General features: G+C 41.8%; 1 protein-coding gene across 2 annotated transcripts in view; it reads right to left on the bottom strand.

The window, feature by feature from the left end:
* Positions 1 to 15,184, bottom strand: part of ZNF143 (zinc finger protein 143) — a 68,326-nt gene that overhangs the window by 26,239 nt on the left and 26,903 nt on the right. For both annotated transcript variants that reach the window (XM_067540769.1, XM_067540770.1), the window contains exons 8-9: positions 3,272 to 3,391; positions 1,926 to 2,001 (exon numbers count right to left, since the gene is read on the bottom strand). In XM_067540769.1, the coding sequence (XP_067396870.1) occupies positions 1,926 to 2,001; positions 3,272 to 3,391 (196 nt within the window). The remainder of the gene's footprint in view (positions 1 to 1,925; positions 2,002 to 3,271; positions 3,392 to 15,184) is intronic.

Genomic DNA, 15,184 nt, shown 5'->3' with positions numbered 1-15,184 from the left:
TGGTCAAACCTTTGCTCATGCTTCTGTAAAAAAAGTCCAGAACAATGTGTGCGCTTTCTGTCTCTTAGCAGCTACTCTCATCATAACAGTTTCAGACAGAGCCCAATCCTGCTCCCACTGAATTCACATCTACAGCTGGCACATGGCTCCCATTTATTGGCTTTTTATTTTACAAATGACTATTTAGTTATAAAATTGCACCCAGCAGTCAAGCCTCCAGGCGCTATTTCATTTTTTAGAAACACATTAACTTGTTCGTGCACACTGGCTATAACAAGCAATAGCCAAAGACAGTCTCCCCTTCTAAGACAAATACCAGTAGCAACAATCCTGTGGTAAGCAGCAATACCCAGAAATTTAAAGATCTGATCCAGAGTCCACTGAACTCAATAGGAAGACTCCCATTCATTTCATGGGCTTTGGATTAGGCTCTAAGTGGACTGCCTTGCACTCTGCCCTGAAGGGACAAAAAAGTTGAGGTTCCAGTGAATTGACAAGGTGGGGGTTAGTTTCTGAGCTGAGGACCCTTCACTGAAAACATCCTATCTCCAGTACCCTAGAAAAATGCTGATCCAGAGAACTCAGAAAGAGTTGCTGAACACATAAACTAACATGCATCTTCCTTAGTCCCTGAGTGATGAACACATTTCTATTGCACAAAGGCCAAGGATGCTCAGAATGTGTCTCCTGCCTTAACTTTACAATGTGCTGTTGCTACATCTCCACGACAGTTGAAATTTTGATTTAAAAAAAAACTATTTGAAAACATGAAGTGAGTCTACCAAGTCAGCCAATCCCTTAACTTGCATTCTTTCTTACTTCTACAACACAAACACAGCCTCAGGATCCAACTCAGAAAAGATGCTACTGGTCAATCCATGTAATTTAATCCTTAAAGATGCACTGAAACATCTGCAGGGTTTGCCAGGCTCACTTGGTACAATAACAGACCAAAAATACGCTTAGACATTAAAAGGAAAAAAGGTAATATATTTGCCCCTCTGCCTGTTGCAATGGTATACAGTTTCTCATTCTATAATCTTAAAATTGTTTTACAAACATTGTGCAACTAAATTTACATGCAGCCATTGAAGTGCAGTTGTTTCTGTGTTGGTCTTTCAGGCCAGTATTGCTTATATTAGTAAGCCTACAAAGAAATCGGGTTTTATATATTACAATAGAAGGAGTTCTTCATGAAACCTTCTTAATATTTCAAGTTTCAAAGGTTTTTTTTAAACCCCATTTCTGTTTCTATGTATTACAATCAATTGTGTTCAAAACCCAAGAAAAGAAAAGATAATTTTTAAACAACTGATTGTTTTACTACCCTCCATATTTTACTTACTTGTCTCAGCACTCTATTTTACAGGATCAAATGAAATGTCATGCACTAATGGACTAGTTTGTATGAGCTGTAAAGTTCATTTACTTTATGAGAAATATTACTGCTTGATGTGACTGTGTTAAAGAACCAGATCAATCACACTACTTGAAACAGAATATCTCCAGTCAAAATTATTTTCAAGAAGGAATCAAAGGCTCAGATATCCTTAGCTGCAGCCAGCAAGTTGAGCCTTTTTATTTGCACCTCATTTAACTCATGAAACTTATTCCACATTAAAAAAAAACTCTGTCTATAATGTAGAAACTGATAATAGGATGCTAGATTACACATTGTCTTCTTTTTTCCTGTTTCATTACATTTCTGCTTCAATAACACTCAAAGTATTCTTTTCCATATACCACATTTCACCTTTACTAAGCTGTATTAGCTGAAAATATGCCCACTTCTATAAAAATCTCATAAATGGATTGAAATCTAGCCTTTTTACATAGCAGTTTAAAAACTGCATTAACAAAATCATGTCTTATATGAAAACAGACAGGCCTTAGCAAACAGGAGAAGACACCCCCAAAAACATTACCTGTTGCAAATGCTTTGCCACAACCAGGATGTTCACACTGATAAGGTCGATCTCCTGTGTGTGACCTTTCATGCACCTGTTAAAAGACATCCACCACACTGATATAATGCAATATTTTGTTTGCTTTCTCAAATATAAAAAACACTTCATTGTCAAAAATTACATGTTTAATCTCTCTTCTTGGAAGTCAATGCATTTTTAAAATAGAAATAAAGATTTTTAAAAATAGGATACTAATGTGTTCTGGAAAAGTAGTAATATGTCTGTGTTTTCAGGATCTGACTTGATGTCCTGATCAGTTTATTGAAACAAGTGATTAGCCCTAGTTTTTGTAAACATGCAGAATAGCCATCTGAAAGAGCCACCAAACCGAACTGGCAAAACTGACAGTAGTCTGGCTGTGTGCATGTGTGCCTCATGGGCCATACTCCACTCCAATCTTCCCTCAATCCCCTATGGGCCTCCCAGGGATCCTCCCCCTGCTGCATGAGACATCTAGCCAGTACTCCACCACAGGATTAGACCCAAGTAGAGTGAAAGACTGACTCTAGACTGAACTATCACTGGCAAGATTGCAGTGGGAGGGAGTTTAACTGCACCCTCCCCCATCTGCAGGTGATTAACCTATTTTAGGCTAGCATCTGTACTTCTGTACATGTTCTCTGCATCAGAGCTAAACATGGGTTTAAGAAAGGGAACCAGGGAGCAAGTAGAGAAACAAGAGCTGTTCCAACTTTTCAACTGAGAATATTTGATCACTCTAAAGAATTAAACATCATAATACAGCAATATGAGAATTCACACGATAGAGCAGAGCTTCCCATCATATATAATATAATTAAAATCTAATTGTAGCATTTCTAGGCTACTGCTGATGGTGGCTATCTTGATGAAAAAAGGGACATCCTTTCTGATACTTGTAATATAGGAACCTTACATGAGACTGCATCTGCATCCATCCTGCTTTGACAATCAGAAGAATGACAACCTTTACATTTAATCTTTTTTCCTGCTGTTCTTCCCAGTTCTCAGCTGTGATGCGTTTGTTTAATTCATGTTTTCTGGCAGTGCTTCCCAAAGTGTGGGGTGTATTTTGCTGGCCCACTGATTACAGGCCATTACCTGTACAACTTTCTAAAAAGAGCTTCATGTCAGAACACTAAGCATGAGAGTTTGGAGAAAATGGGGCACCTAAAACATCCTGCTGGTGGAGATTTCAATGTACTCAGATTAGGATAAAAGAATGCCATTGTGTTTGATTTCTTGTACGTTTCTATTACTTTTGTCCAAAGTAATTTTGTAATCAAAGAATGCCTGCAAGCCACTGATCCTCATTCTGCAATTACCTTAAGATGGTGAGCTGTTGTGTACAGTTTTCCACAGCCATCATATTCACAACGAAAAGCCTTTTCTCCACTCTGCTGAGATTTAGCTGTCACTCTTGTTCCATGTCCTTGCAAGACAATCTAGGATAAAACAAATATGACAACATGAAAATCATTTAAGACATTTATAACCAATTAGACAAAAATCAGATTTTCAAAATAAGAAATAAACAGGAGTTAATCCTAGTTGATTTCTTTTGACTCTGTGTCCTACCATTTATTGTGTTTGCTGATTCTCCTCCTGAAGCCTGCCTTCCTTCCAAGCTAGTCTCCCTAATTCCCCTTAAATTTCATTTTCTTCTTGCATTCTTGTCTTCATATCTTCTTCAATGAAGCTCCTGCAACTGGAATTTTCTCTAAGACTGGTCTACCAAGCAACTTTATGTCTCTTTATTAAAATATTTCTTCTATGAGGCTTTTAAATAATAACCAACAAAAAAATTAAGATTGTTTTTAAGACTAACTATTTTTAAAAAAGAATGTCTGGCTTGAAGTTTAGGACCTTGAGCCTCTATGCATGCATATTTTGATTGTGTAATCTATGTTTAAATTACTCTAAATTAAAAGGTACACAGTGCCAAAAGTGAAATCCCTGAAAGCTGCATGGAAACTTTTTAAAGACACCTTAATAAAGGCTCAGTTTAAACGTATACTCCAAACTAAAAAAAAACATGAGGACCAAAAAAATGGCACTGTGGCTAAACAAAGTAAAAGAAGCAATTAGAGGTAAAAAGGCATCCTTTAAAAAGTGGAAGTTAAATCTTATTGAGGAAAACAGAAAGGAGCATAAAATCTGGCAAGTAAAGTGTAAAAATATAATTAGGAAGGCTAAAAATGGAATTTGAAGAACAGTTAGCCAAAGACACAAAGAGTAACAGCAAAACATTTTTTAAATACATCAGAAGCAGGAAAGCCTGCTAAACAACCAGTGGGGCCACTGGACAATCGAGATGCTGAAAAATTGAGGTCGTTGAGAAACACTGGGTTAGATTATTTGTCCACAACTAATGGGAAGGCTGCTAAAAGGAAGTGCTTTTCTGAACGTGTTCAGATGCCGTGCTTTCTTCCTTCTACTCTGAAACTGCCAGCTATCTCTAAATTACAATACAATGTATATGCAACTACAGATACTCTTTAACTTTTATTTTAAGTATTAATCAGTATCAGAAACAACTCCCAATTTACATTTTTAAAATAAAATATTAAATATCAGGTCATGTCAGTCCAATTGGGATTTACTTTAAAAATATTTACATGACCAAATATTAACTAATACGGTTTATTTTTTAAATTATTAGTATTTCAGTGAAAAACACTGGATCTAAATATTCCCCAGCAGTATTTGCAACCCAACAGAACAATGCACTTCATTGGTGCATAAGAACTAGAACATAAAACTGATTTGAAATAGATTATAAAGAAAACCAAAACTAACTAGTTTGTTTTCCTTGTCCAATCTGAAAGTGCAAAAAGTAAACAAATGAGGTTAACTGGAAAAAGTAAATTATATTGTTAAAATTATTTCATTGTAATAATTTATGGTATTACTATTAATTAATGTAAGAGAATTTTTTTTGTTATATATTATTCATATCCTGACAATGTTCTTTTAAAGTCTAAAGCCAGTGTGCCCTTGGGGAAAAGTATTACTGAAATACACAGCTCGGTTTAAGAGTTCCAGAGGAGTAGCCGTGTTAGTCTGTATACAGCAAAAACAACGAAGAGTTTTGTAGCACAAATTTGTTAGTCTTTAAAGTGCTACAGAACTCTTGTCGTTTTAGCTCGGTTTAAGTTTCCTTTTTCAAAATGCTGGTGATAATGGGCTATTTTATCTTTAAACACATGAAATAAGAGTCTCCATTTGCAACACAGATTACAAGTAACAGAACCCACCTGACATAAAAATTAATCCAATCTTTTGAGCCAATAATTCACTAATTCTAAGTACTAAACTTGCTATCACCAGAAAAATAGCTATAAAATAACCAATGTAATGGCTCAAAAAAGTGCCTCATTGGACAAGTAATGCCCAGGATTATTTTGCACACTTTTATTGTTTAGCTAAGAATTGCATCGTTCCGCTCATAAACCTTATTAAGGGTCTGCTCCTAGGAGTCCTGCCACTGACTTCAGTGGGTACTGGATCAAACCCTAAAGGAGATGAGTCATAAAAGACCATCACTTTCTAACACAAGTTCATGCAAAGGCTAACAATGGTTAAATGTACTGCCTGAAACCTAGACAGAGAGGGAAAGGACTCTAAGCAGTTTTTCAGAATAAGTGCACTACAGATCACACTAGCTATTGGCTCACATCAGACAGTAAACCTCCTGCCTGCAAATCATCTGACATGCCTGTATTAGAACAATTTTATAAAGCACACATGAGGCACTGAAACAGCATCTCAAGCATTAAGATAGCAATAGCCATTCACACCTTGATTAAAAAAAAAAAGACAAGTAGAGTCCAGAATTAATTGTCAACATGTTAGCAGAAGAGTCTGCAAAGTAACAAACTTTTTTTTGAGTGCTTCATTCTCTTTTAGATGGATCTGATTACATTTTGAATTGTCAATTAGGGGTTCTTTGATTAGGATGTCCCTATTAGTCTAAAACTGCTCTGAAAACTCAAGCTTCAGAATTGTGTAGGGTATGAGAGACGGAGCTGATATGCTCTGACTAGAGTTTCTAATCCAAGAAAGTTTCTCCTGAATTAACAAACCAACAGAACGTCATGTACCAGGAAAAACAATAACTATCATTGTCTGACCTGCAGCCTGTATATCACTTATCAACAGCCACAAAAATATACAGTAAATATTTGAATACAACATATGAGATACATGAAGAAAATGAGCCTCCAGTGCCACTACCTTACTAGACAACCAACATTCCAATGGAACATCAGCACTTAAAAGAACACTTTTGGATTTGGCTGACCTCCACACCAACAACAAAGGTAATTCTTCTACCTATTAGAAACTAGCAGTGTATTGGTATACCCAATAACATTTCATTGTTATTTCAGCATATACAAATATGCACATTTGTTGCCAACTATTGATGTCACATAAATAAAGCATGTAACACCTAAGGAACGCCCTCAATCAGGTACATGAACGATAATGCAGCTACATGTAGTGCACTGTATTTTACAAACACAGAATCAGACTTATACATTTTTCAAACATTTAGATGGAAATAGATGAGAAAGAACCTATAAGAAAATTAAAAATTCAGGAGGAACACCCCTAGACTGTGAGAGTCAGTTAGAAACTGTGTATGTTTGTCTCTTCAAATAATGGTCAGGGACCCAGAGTACATGCATAGATGTGCACACAAAATGATTAACTTAAAGGCTATCAGGAATTCACCTCTCACTATCATATACAAAAGATGTGACTCTGAAGTACATACCTTTAGAAGGTGACTCTCTCTAAATAAAGTCAGAAACCTAGACATTAGAACCAGAATCAGAGGGGCAGTGAACATAAAGACTATTTTATAATATGAAACTTCTGGATAGTAATCTTCTTCCTTCAAAATACTCTTAAGTGGATAAAATAAATTTGTAAAGTAAATGGATAAATGTAATTTCAAGAGAGAACATAATATTGAAAAGCTGTCATACATACATCCTAACACAGCTCATAATGGTGACCCAGTAAAGAACAACAGAGGCGAGAAAGATCTTCATATTATTTTCTTTTCAGGCATGTTATACTGTCTTTACTATGAGAATAGGGGCATGTTCTGCTTGAAAAGAAACTATAGCATTTTAGATCTATTTGCTCATATCTATTCTTTTGTTCCCAAATGTACAATTCATGTTAGAATTTACAAAGAGGCTTTGTGTTTTTCTATGGTGCGAAACCTAACCTTATGCAAGGGAACAGAATGACTATTCAGCAATAGGACATCTGTTCTGTTCTTGCATTGCATAAGAAAGAAAAAGCTGTATAAACATACACTTATTTAACACTATGGTAAAGCAGAAGATAAAGACAGGACTCCTATGAATTCTTTAAATCTGTAGTTTATATTGTTATCCACAAGGAGTTACATGCAGACATCAATCTTAATCTACATGATATCATGGTCAAGTGACTAATGATTATTGGGTGCCTCAACTAGACACACCTCAAAATCAGGCCTTATTATGTGTAGGAGTATGCTGCGCCCTGATTCTCCTCAGCTGGCATATATTCCTTTGGGGACCACAGCCAACCTGTGCAAGTTACAGCAGACCCCAAGTTGCTCTAACCTGCACTGAGGCTGCAGCGGAGAATCAATTTTCTTCTTAACATAGTTCCTTTGAGGGCCACAGGTTGGACATTACACTCATAGACCATTTGAAACTACTGGTGCCAAGAAACTACCAGGCTGAGCACTTTCAAAATTTTACTACTACTAAGTACAACTAAAATTAATAAGGGAACTTCAGAGACAGAAAAATATATTGTTTTTGGCATTTTGCTTCTCGAGCAAGTTTGCTATTGGAAGCCTGCTACTCTGCTATGGTCTCCTCTCTGAAGGAATTCTGGTGATGAAATGTGAGAGTATCATTCGACTGACTGCACTCCTGGTGATCAAAAAGAAGTGTAGCATATTAATTTGTCCTTACAAACAGAGCGCCCAAACAGAAACAGAGGGCCCATACCTGCCCTCACTTGGACATCCATTCCCATAAGTCAGCACAGTTTACAGATAACCTGTGACAGATGAAGCAAGAGAGAAGACTAGAGCATTGCTCTTGGATGTCTCATGCCAAGTCTGATCAGCTACAATAAAGACTTTTTGAGATCTTATGCTACGGGCATATCAGATGAATAGAAAAGGTTCTTTTCTTTGATTACTGTTCAGGAGTTCATGGATGCTATTAAGTTTAGAGCGATTGATAACCTGATTTAATCTAGGCTGTCGCCACTAAATAACAGAGTCATGTTTCTTTATGTGAAGGAATTTTCATACTTATGGGATAAAATTACTCAAGATTTGGTCTCTGACATCATTGTGACAGATGAGATGTGAGCTTCTGGTGCCTTTGATATGCAGACAAAGGGAGGTTACTTACTGTAATTGATAGCTCTTCGAGATGCGTGGTCCCTAGCTGGATTCCAGATTGGGGGGTGTATGTCAGAACTGTTCAGAGCCGTGTCCATTGACCCACATGCACACCTCACATCATCCACATGGCACGTCCAAGGTCTTATGTGGCTATGCGGGTTGATGCTCCCTCAGTTTCCTCTTACTGACAGGCATCAAACCCACAGCAGAGGGGATGGGGAGGTGGGATTGGAATCTAGACAGGGATCACACATTTCGAAGAACCCATCAATTACAGTAAGTAACTTCCTTTCCTTCTTCGAGTGCTGGTCCCTTAGTGGATTCCAGATGTAGGTAGTGTAGTGAGCAGTAACCAGCATGGAGGTGGGCACTAGGGCTCAGCAGATGCGAGTATGCAGTACTGCGCGGCCTATTGGTGCATCAGTTGATGACGAGTTAGCTATGGCATAATGTGCAGTGAAGTTGTGAATAGAAGCCCACATTGCAGCTCTGCAAATGTCTTGCCATGGGATGTCTGTGAGGAAGGCAGACGTAGCAGCCTGTGCCTGTGTAGAGTGAGCCTTGATGCTCAGTGTTAGCAGAAATTGGCAAATGGAGTAACACTCCATGATACTGCAGGAGATCCATCTGAGATATGCTGGGAAGAGAGAGTGCGGCCCTGGCAGTGCTCCGCTATTGCAAGAAAGAGTCTTGGTCAGGTTCAGAAAGTGCAGGTAGAAGACTAGCGCACAACGGACATTGAGAGAGTGTAGAGTACGGTCTCTGTTGGAGGAGTGTGGTGTGGGGTAAGAAACAGGGAGATGCATGACATGGCTGAGGCGGAATGGTGAGGCCACCTTGGGAAGAAACTTGGGGTGAAGTTGTAGGGAGACTTTGTCCCTGTGGAAAACTGTGAAAGGAGGATGTGCCATCATGGCCGCTAGCTCGCTGACTCAAGGTGATGGCCATCAAGAAGATTAACTTCATGGACAGGTAGGTAAGTGAGCAGGTAGGCAAGGGTTCGAATGGTGGCTTTGTAAGAGCTGAAAGGATTAGTTTGAGGTCGCAGGTAGGGTGGTTTCCCTTACAAAAAGGAATGTGTTCAGGAGGCCCTGTGGGAATCGAGTAGAGGTTGGATGGCTAAATATGGAAGTCCCATCTACTGGTAGAAGAAAGGTGCTAGCAGTGCCAGGTATACTCTTATAGAGAAATGGGCGAGGTCTAAAAGATGAAGGTGGAGTAGATAATCCAGGACGGATGGTATGGATATAGTTGATAAGGTGTGCTGGTTGTTGGAGACCCATTTCATGAATCACTGCCATTTGGCTTGGTAGCAAGCTCTTAGTCTCAGGGCGTCAACTATGCATGTGTATGTCCTTTACCGGTGTGGAGCATGCATTTTCTATTTGCGAGCCCCATCAAACATCAGGCCGTGAGGTGGAGAGATTGGGGGCTGGGATGTTGGATCTTGTCGCTGGGTGAGTAGGTTCGGCAGGGGAGGAAAAGGGATTGGAGGGCAGATTGAGAAGTGGAGAAGGTCTGTGAACCAATAAAAGCAGAGCCAGGATGGGCTATGAGTAGGACTGTTGCCTGGTCCCATTTCTCTTTGTGGAGTACCTGTGGGATGAGCGGAATGGGCGAATAGGCGTAGCGGAGGCCCAGTGTCCATGGGAGGAAAAAAGCATCTCCTTGGTATCCCCATCCAAGAGCTCCTCTGGAGCAGAAGGGAGGAAGTTTCCTTTTCTCGGCTGTGGCGAAGAGGTTCCATCGGGGTGTACCCCACTGCTAGAAAATGTTGCAAAGAGTGGGGTCATGGAGTTGCCATTCGTGGTTGTAGTGGAAGGAACAACTGAGTGTATCTGCCAGGGCATTGTCCATACTTGGTATGTGGGTTGCATGTAGTGTATTATTGTGTCGTAGGCACCAGATCCATAGTCAGATTGCTTCTTGACAAAGGGATAGAGATCTGGCTCAGCCTTGTTTGTTTATATAAACCACCACTGTCATGTTGTCTGCAAGGAGATGTACATGTTTGCCTTGAAGGAGTGGAAGGAGCGCGTGACAGGCTCATTGGACCACCCTCAGATCTAGGATGTTGATATGCATCCTTGCCTCTCTGGGGAACCATAGTCCTTGCGCCGTGTGGCCTTGTACGTGGGAGCCCCAGCCTGTGAGCAAGGCATCTGTTGTGAGGGTAATGTCTGGCGTGGGCTGGTGGAAGAGGATGCGCATTGTAACCTTAGATGGGTTGCGCCACTATGATAGGGACATCACCGCCAGAGGGGAAAGGAAGACTTGTTTGTTTAGATGGCTTTTCTGTGGATCATACACTGTTCTCAGCCATTGCTGGAGGCATCTCATATAGAGTCAGGTGTACGGGGTAACTGAGGTGGATGCCGCCATGTGCCCTGGTAATGAAAGGCAGTGGCGGACACATGGACATGGACAGTTTTGCAGTCATGTAATGATGGTTGTGAGTGTGGCAAACCGGTCCCTTGGTAGAAAGGCCTGTGCTGCTCGAGAATCCAACCTGGCTCCAATGAACGTGAGCTCTCTGGTAGGGACGAGGATAGACTTGTCCTCGTTGATGCATATACTGAGGTTGGCAAGAAGATCCTGCAATGTTTGAATGATGTCGAGCAAGTGTTTGTGGGATGATGCCACTAGGAGCCAGTTGTCCAGGTAGGGGAATAAGGAGTGGCCCAGGTGGCACATGTGTGCTGCAATGACCATGAAGACCTTCGTGAACATTCAAGGTGAAGTAGCTATCACGAATGGGAGGACATGGAACTGATAATCGAATTTTTCCAATGTAAAATGAAGGAATTTGTGGTGGGCGAGATGGATGTCCTTCATATCGAGAGCTGCAAACCAGGCCCCGCATTGGAGGGAAGGGATAATTTGAGGAAGTGAGAGGGAATGTGACTATGCGGAAACTGAATTTGTGAACGCACCGGTTTAGGGCCCGGAGGTCCAGTATAGGGAAAGGCCCCCCCTTTCTTCAGTATGAGGAAGTATGGGGAGTAGAATTCATGGTTCCAGTATTGAAGGAACTTGTTCTATGGCCCCTTTCTGGAGGAGTGTGTGTGTTCCCTTGTGTAGGAGGCATATTTGGTTTGGATCCGCAAGGTTATCCCAAGGTGGGTGATGGGATGGGAAGGTGTGGAATTTTATCATCAGGTAACCCTGGCGGACAATATCCAGTACCCATTGGTCGATGGTAATCTTGCTCCAGTTGTGGACAAAGAGAGCTAAGACAGCCCCCGAACACAATCTGGGGAGCTGAGGACAGAGTGGGGAAGGGTTCGCAGTTCTCCTATGGAGAGTCAAAAGGGTTGCCTCAGAGGGCATTAGTGAAAGGTGGAGGTAGCAAAGATAGAGACAGTGGGATGTCGAGGGCGTTGGGAGCGTTGGCAACAGCAGGTTTGCTCCTATTGGTGTGGAGGGTAAGGTTGGTAGGCAGATCAAGGCGAGTATCGAGGTCTATATGCCTGGCGATTCTGAAATCACGTGGGGGCTGGAGTGTACAGGCTGAGGGACCGAAGTGTGGCTCTAGAATTTTTCAATGAATGAAGGCTCTCGTCAGTTTTATTGATAAAAAGCTTCTGATTATCAAAACGGAGGTCCTCTAAAGTGGTCTGGACCTCCTTTGGAAAACCAGAAGTTTGTAGCCAGGAGTCCCTTCTGAACATCACCCCAGATGCAAGGGAGCAAGCTGCCATGTCTGCTGTGTGCCTCCTGGAGGGAGACTTTGGATACTAGTTTGCCTTCCTCAATGAGAGCTTGGAACTCTGCTTGTTTGTCCTGCAGGAGGGAGACTTCGAATTCCACCAGGCTCGAGTATGACCAGAAGTCATACTTTGCCAGTATGGTATGGTAGTTGGCTATGCAAAATTGGAGGCCAGCAGACAAGTATACCTTGCGGCCAATAAGGTCCAGTTTTGCGGCTCAATCAGGAGGAATGGTCCTGGGATGTTGTTGTGTGGCCCACTGAAAGGCTGCTTGTACCACTTGCGAGTTTGGTGGCACAAAGAGAAAAATCTGTGTTCTTAGCAAGAACAAAGTACTGTCTCTCTGCATGTTTAGGCATTGGATGCAGGAAGCCAGGGCATGCCAAATTGCCTGGGCCAATTCTAGAATGGCCTTATGAATGGGCAACCGAGATGGACCTGTTGGTTGGAGGATGTAAAGGAACTCATCTTAAGAGTCCTTGACATCTTCTGCTGGTAAATTCAGGGCTGTTGCCATATGCCTCAGAAGGTCTTGGTACTGACCATGGTCATCGAGTGGAGATAGTGTCAAAAGGATGATCACTTTGTCCAGTGATGATGATGCACCAGTTGGAATAGGTGGCTCCGGTGATTCCATCGATATTGGTGGTCCCGTGGTGCTGAATAGTTCATCGTACACTGATGGAGGTGCGGTGTAGTCCAACAAAGGGGGTGATGGAGCTCCCAGCTCATAGTAGGGGTCCCACCTATGCCAGTAGGGCATCTGATCTGGTCTTGCTGGAAGGCCTGATAGGTACCTGAACCATTGTTCCTGCGGTGGTACCTGCATTGGTGCATATCACTGCAGGCGCAGACTATATGGGTGCTCCAAGGAGAACAGTGGTTCAGGCTCTGAGGACCAGTCGGACTCTGAATGGTCTGGTAAGGGTGGTGCCATCAGAGCAGGCGGAGTGGGCAGGTGTCGTGGTGGTTCTGCTGGTTGCACCGTGGAAGGATGACATAATAGCAGCGGCTCGTTGGCTAGGGATGGGGGTTGCATGGTGCTTCATAGAGGTGCAAGGGTCCCTCCAGTGGCTGAAGAAGTTCTGCCGTAGGAGTTAGGGGCGAGAGAGCCCAGTATGCACGCCACTGGTAAGTGGTTTGTTGGCAACTGCAGCAGTATTGCTGGTTCTGGTGGTGTTGATGGTTGCTGGGGCTCTAGTGGGGCATCTTAGTGGCTGGAGTCTTGGGCTTGTCTAGGTGTTTGGTCTTCTTATCCATCTTCGCCCATTTGGGAGCAGGAGCCGCTATGTGTGCATGCGACTTCTCGCCTGGCTGATCATGGCTAGGGGAGGAACACGGCACTTAGAGGTAGTCCCACTCGGGGATCAGCCCTTGTTCCTATGACCATGCTTCCTGTGAGCATGATGGGTCTTGACTGGTGCCACCGGTGCCGCCGATGTTGCTGTAGTCAGAGATGCTGTCACCCCAGGCATTCCAGTGGGTCCGTCAGTGCCATGTCAGGGTGTGCACGCAGATGCATTGCCTCCTCCATAAGATGTTTCTTGAGCAGGAGAAGAGGAAACTTGGGGGGCGTTGACTCACACAATCACATAAGACTTCGTATGTGCCACGTGAACGACACAAGGTGTGCATGCAGATCGATGGACACTGCTCTGACCAGTTCTGGTTCTGGCACATGGTGGGCATGCACACCCATGTCTGGAATCCACATAGGGACCAGCATTTGAAGAACAACATCAAGTTCTAAATATCTTGTTTGACTTGGCTTTCCAAGGAACTTATAAGCAGACTGTTTGGAGCGCATCATTAAATATTAGTTTTCCTGTCTTTCATGGGTGGAGTCACAAATTTCACTGTATTAGGAAATTTTCCACCCCATCTAAATCATGTCCTCATAAGCCAAGTGAGAAGGAATTACAGAGACCTTCTGTGATGTAGCAAGAAAGACTTTTTTGATAATTTTTTTTTTTTTAGGTTTTTGAAGTTTTTTAATTGCCTTTTTTGTTTGTGACCTTTTAAAGTAACAAAGCAACTCTTTTCTTTCCTTGTCTTATTCTATTTCTTTAACAAAAGATCCTGTGAAGAGAAAGATCATTATCCCCACTTAGGGTTACAGAATCAAGAATCAGACTCTTTCTCTGGGCCCAGCTTCAGAAATTGTACCCACTATGCTTAGAATCTTTATGGGAAGACTTCCCTTTTGGAAAGGTTTTCAAACATTAAGTGGCACTATGAACACAATGAAATCGTCTTATTTTCAAAAGGAATAGAAATTTTGTACCGCTCCTTAAAGGGTGGATTGGGATCAAGGCCTCCTTTACTGCTCCCTTGCCCAAATCTGTGAGATAAGTGGGGGGCACTTGGTAGAAGGATGAAATACTACCAAGGAGACTGAAGAGTGTGTCTGAAGATATATATGCCCAGTATGTCTCCCTAAGGAAAAGAACAGCCACTTCATCATCTTTTGTGAGATAACTGGAGGCTGAAAAACTAGAAGATATAGGTTCATTCGCTAGGAAAGGGGTACTGAATTGCTTAACCCCTTGCTTCTGAGTCCTTCAGCCAACTGAGAGTCAGTTTATAAACCCAACTCAGAAACTGAAGAGTATTATTTTCTTTTAATCTAGTAGCTTTTAGAAGACATTTTTTTAAGACAATGGGTGGGGAGGAAATGAGGTTACTTACTGGTAACTGGAGGATCGTCGAGATGCATAGCCCCTATTTGTATTCCACATGTAAGTACACATATTCACCATGCTCCTGAGTCTGGAGATTTTTAGTAAGCAGTGTCCGTTGGTTCCCACACGCACCCTTGTTCTTCTTGTGCTCTGAACCGAAGGCATAAGGGGCGGTGCAAACTGGTGCCTTTTCAGTTTCTTCTTCTTCCACAAATCCAGTAATATACACAGAAGGGAAGAAAGGTGGGTAATGGAATACAAATACGGACTCACATCTCAAAAAACCTCGAGTTACAGGTATGTAACTACTTTTCTTCTTCAAGTCATGGTCCCTATGTATACTCCACATATGAGAGATGAGCAAACAGTAGTCAAACAGGAAGTGGGTGTGAAGTTGCAGAAGTGATGGCTGAGTGT

Source organism: Emydura macquarii, unplaced genomic scaffold, assembly GCF_026122565.2.
Source record: "Emydura macquarii macquarii isolate MOO-44397 ecotype Brisbane River unplaced genomic scaffold, CSIRO-AGI_Emac_v2 contig_587, whole genome shotgun sequence".
Taxonomy (NCBI): Eukaryota; Metazoa; Chordata; order Testudines; family Chelidae; genus Emydura; species Emydura macquarii.
Note: the sequence above shows the minus strand (reverse complement) of the source record. Positions and strands in the feature narration are given on the sequence as shown.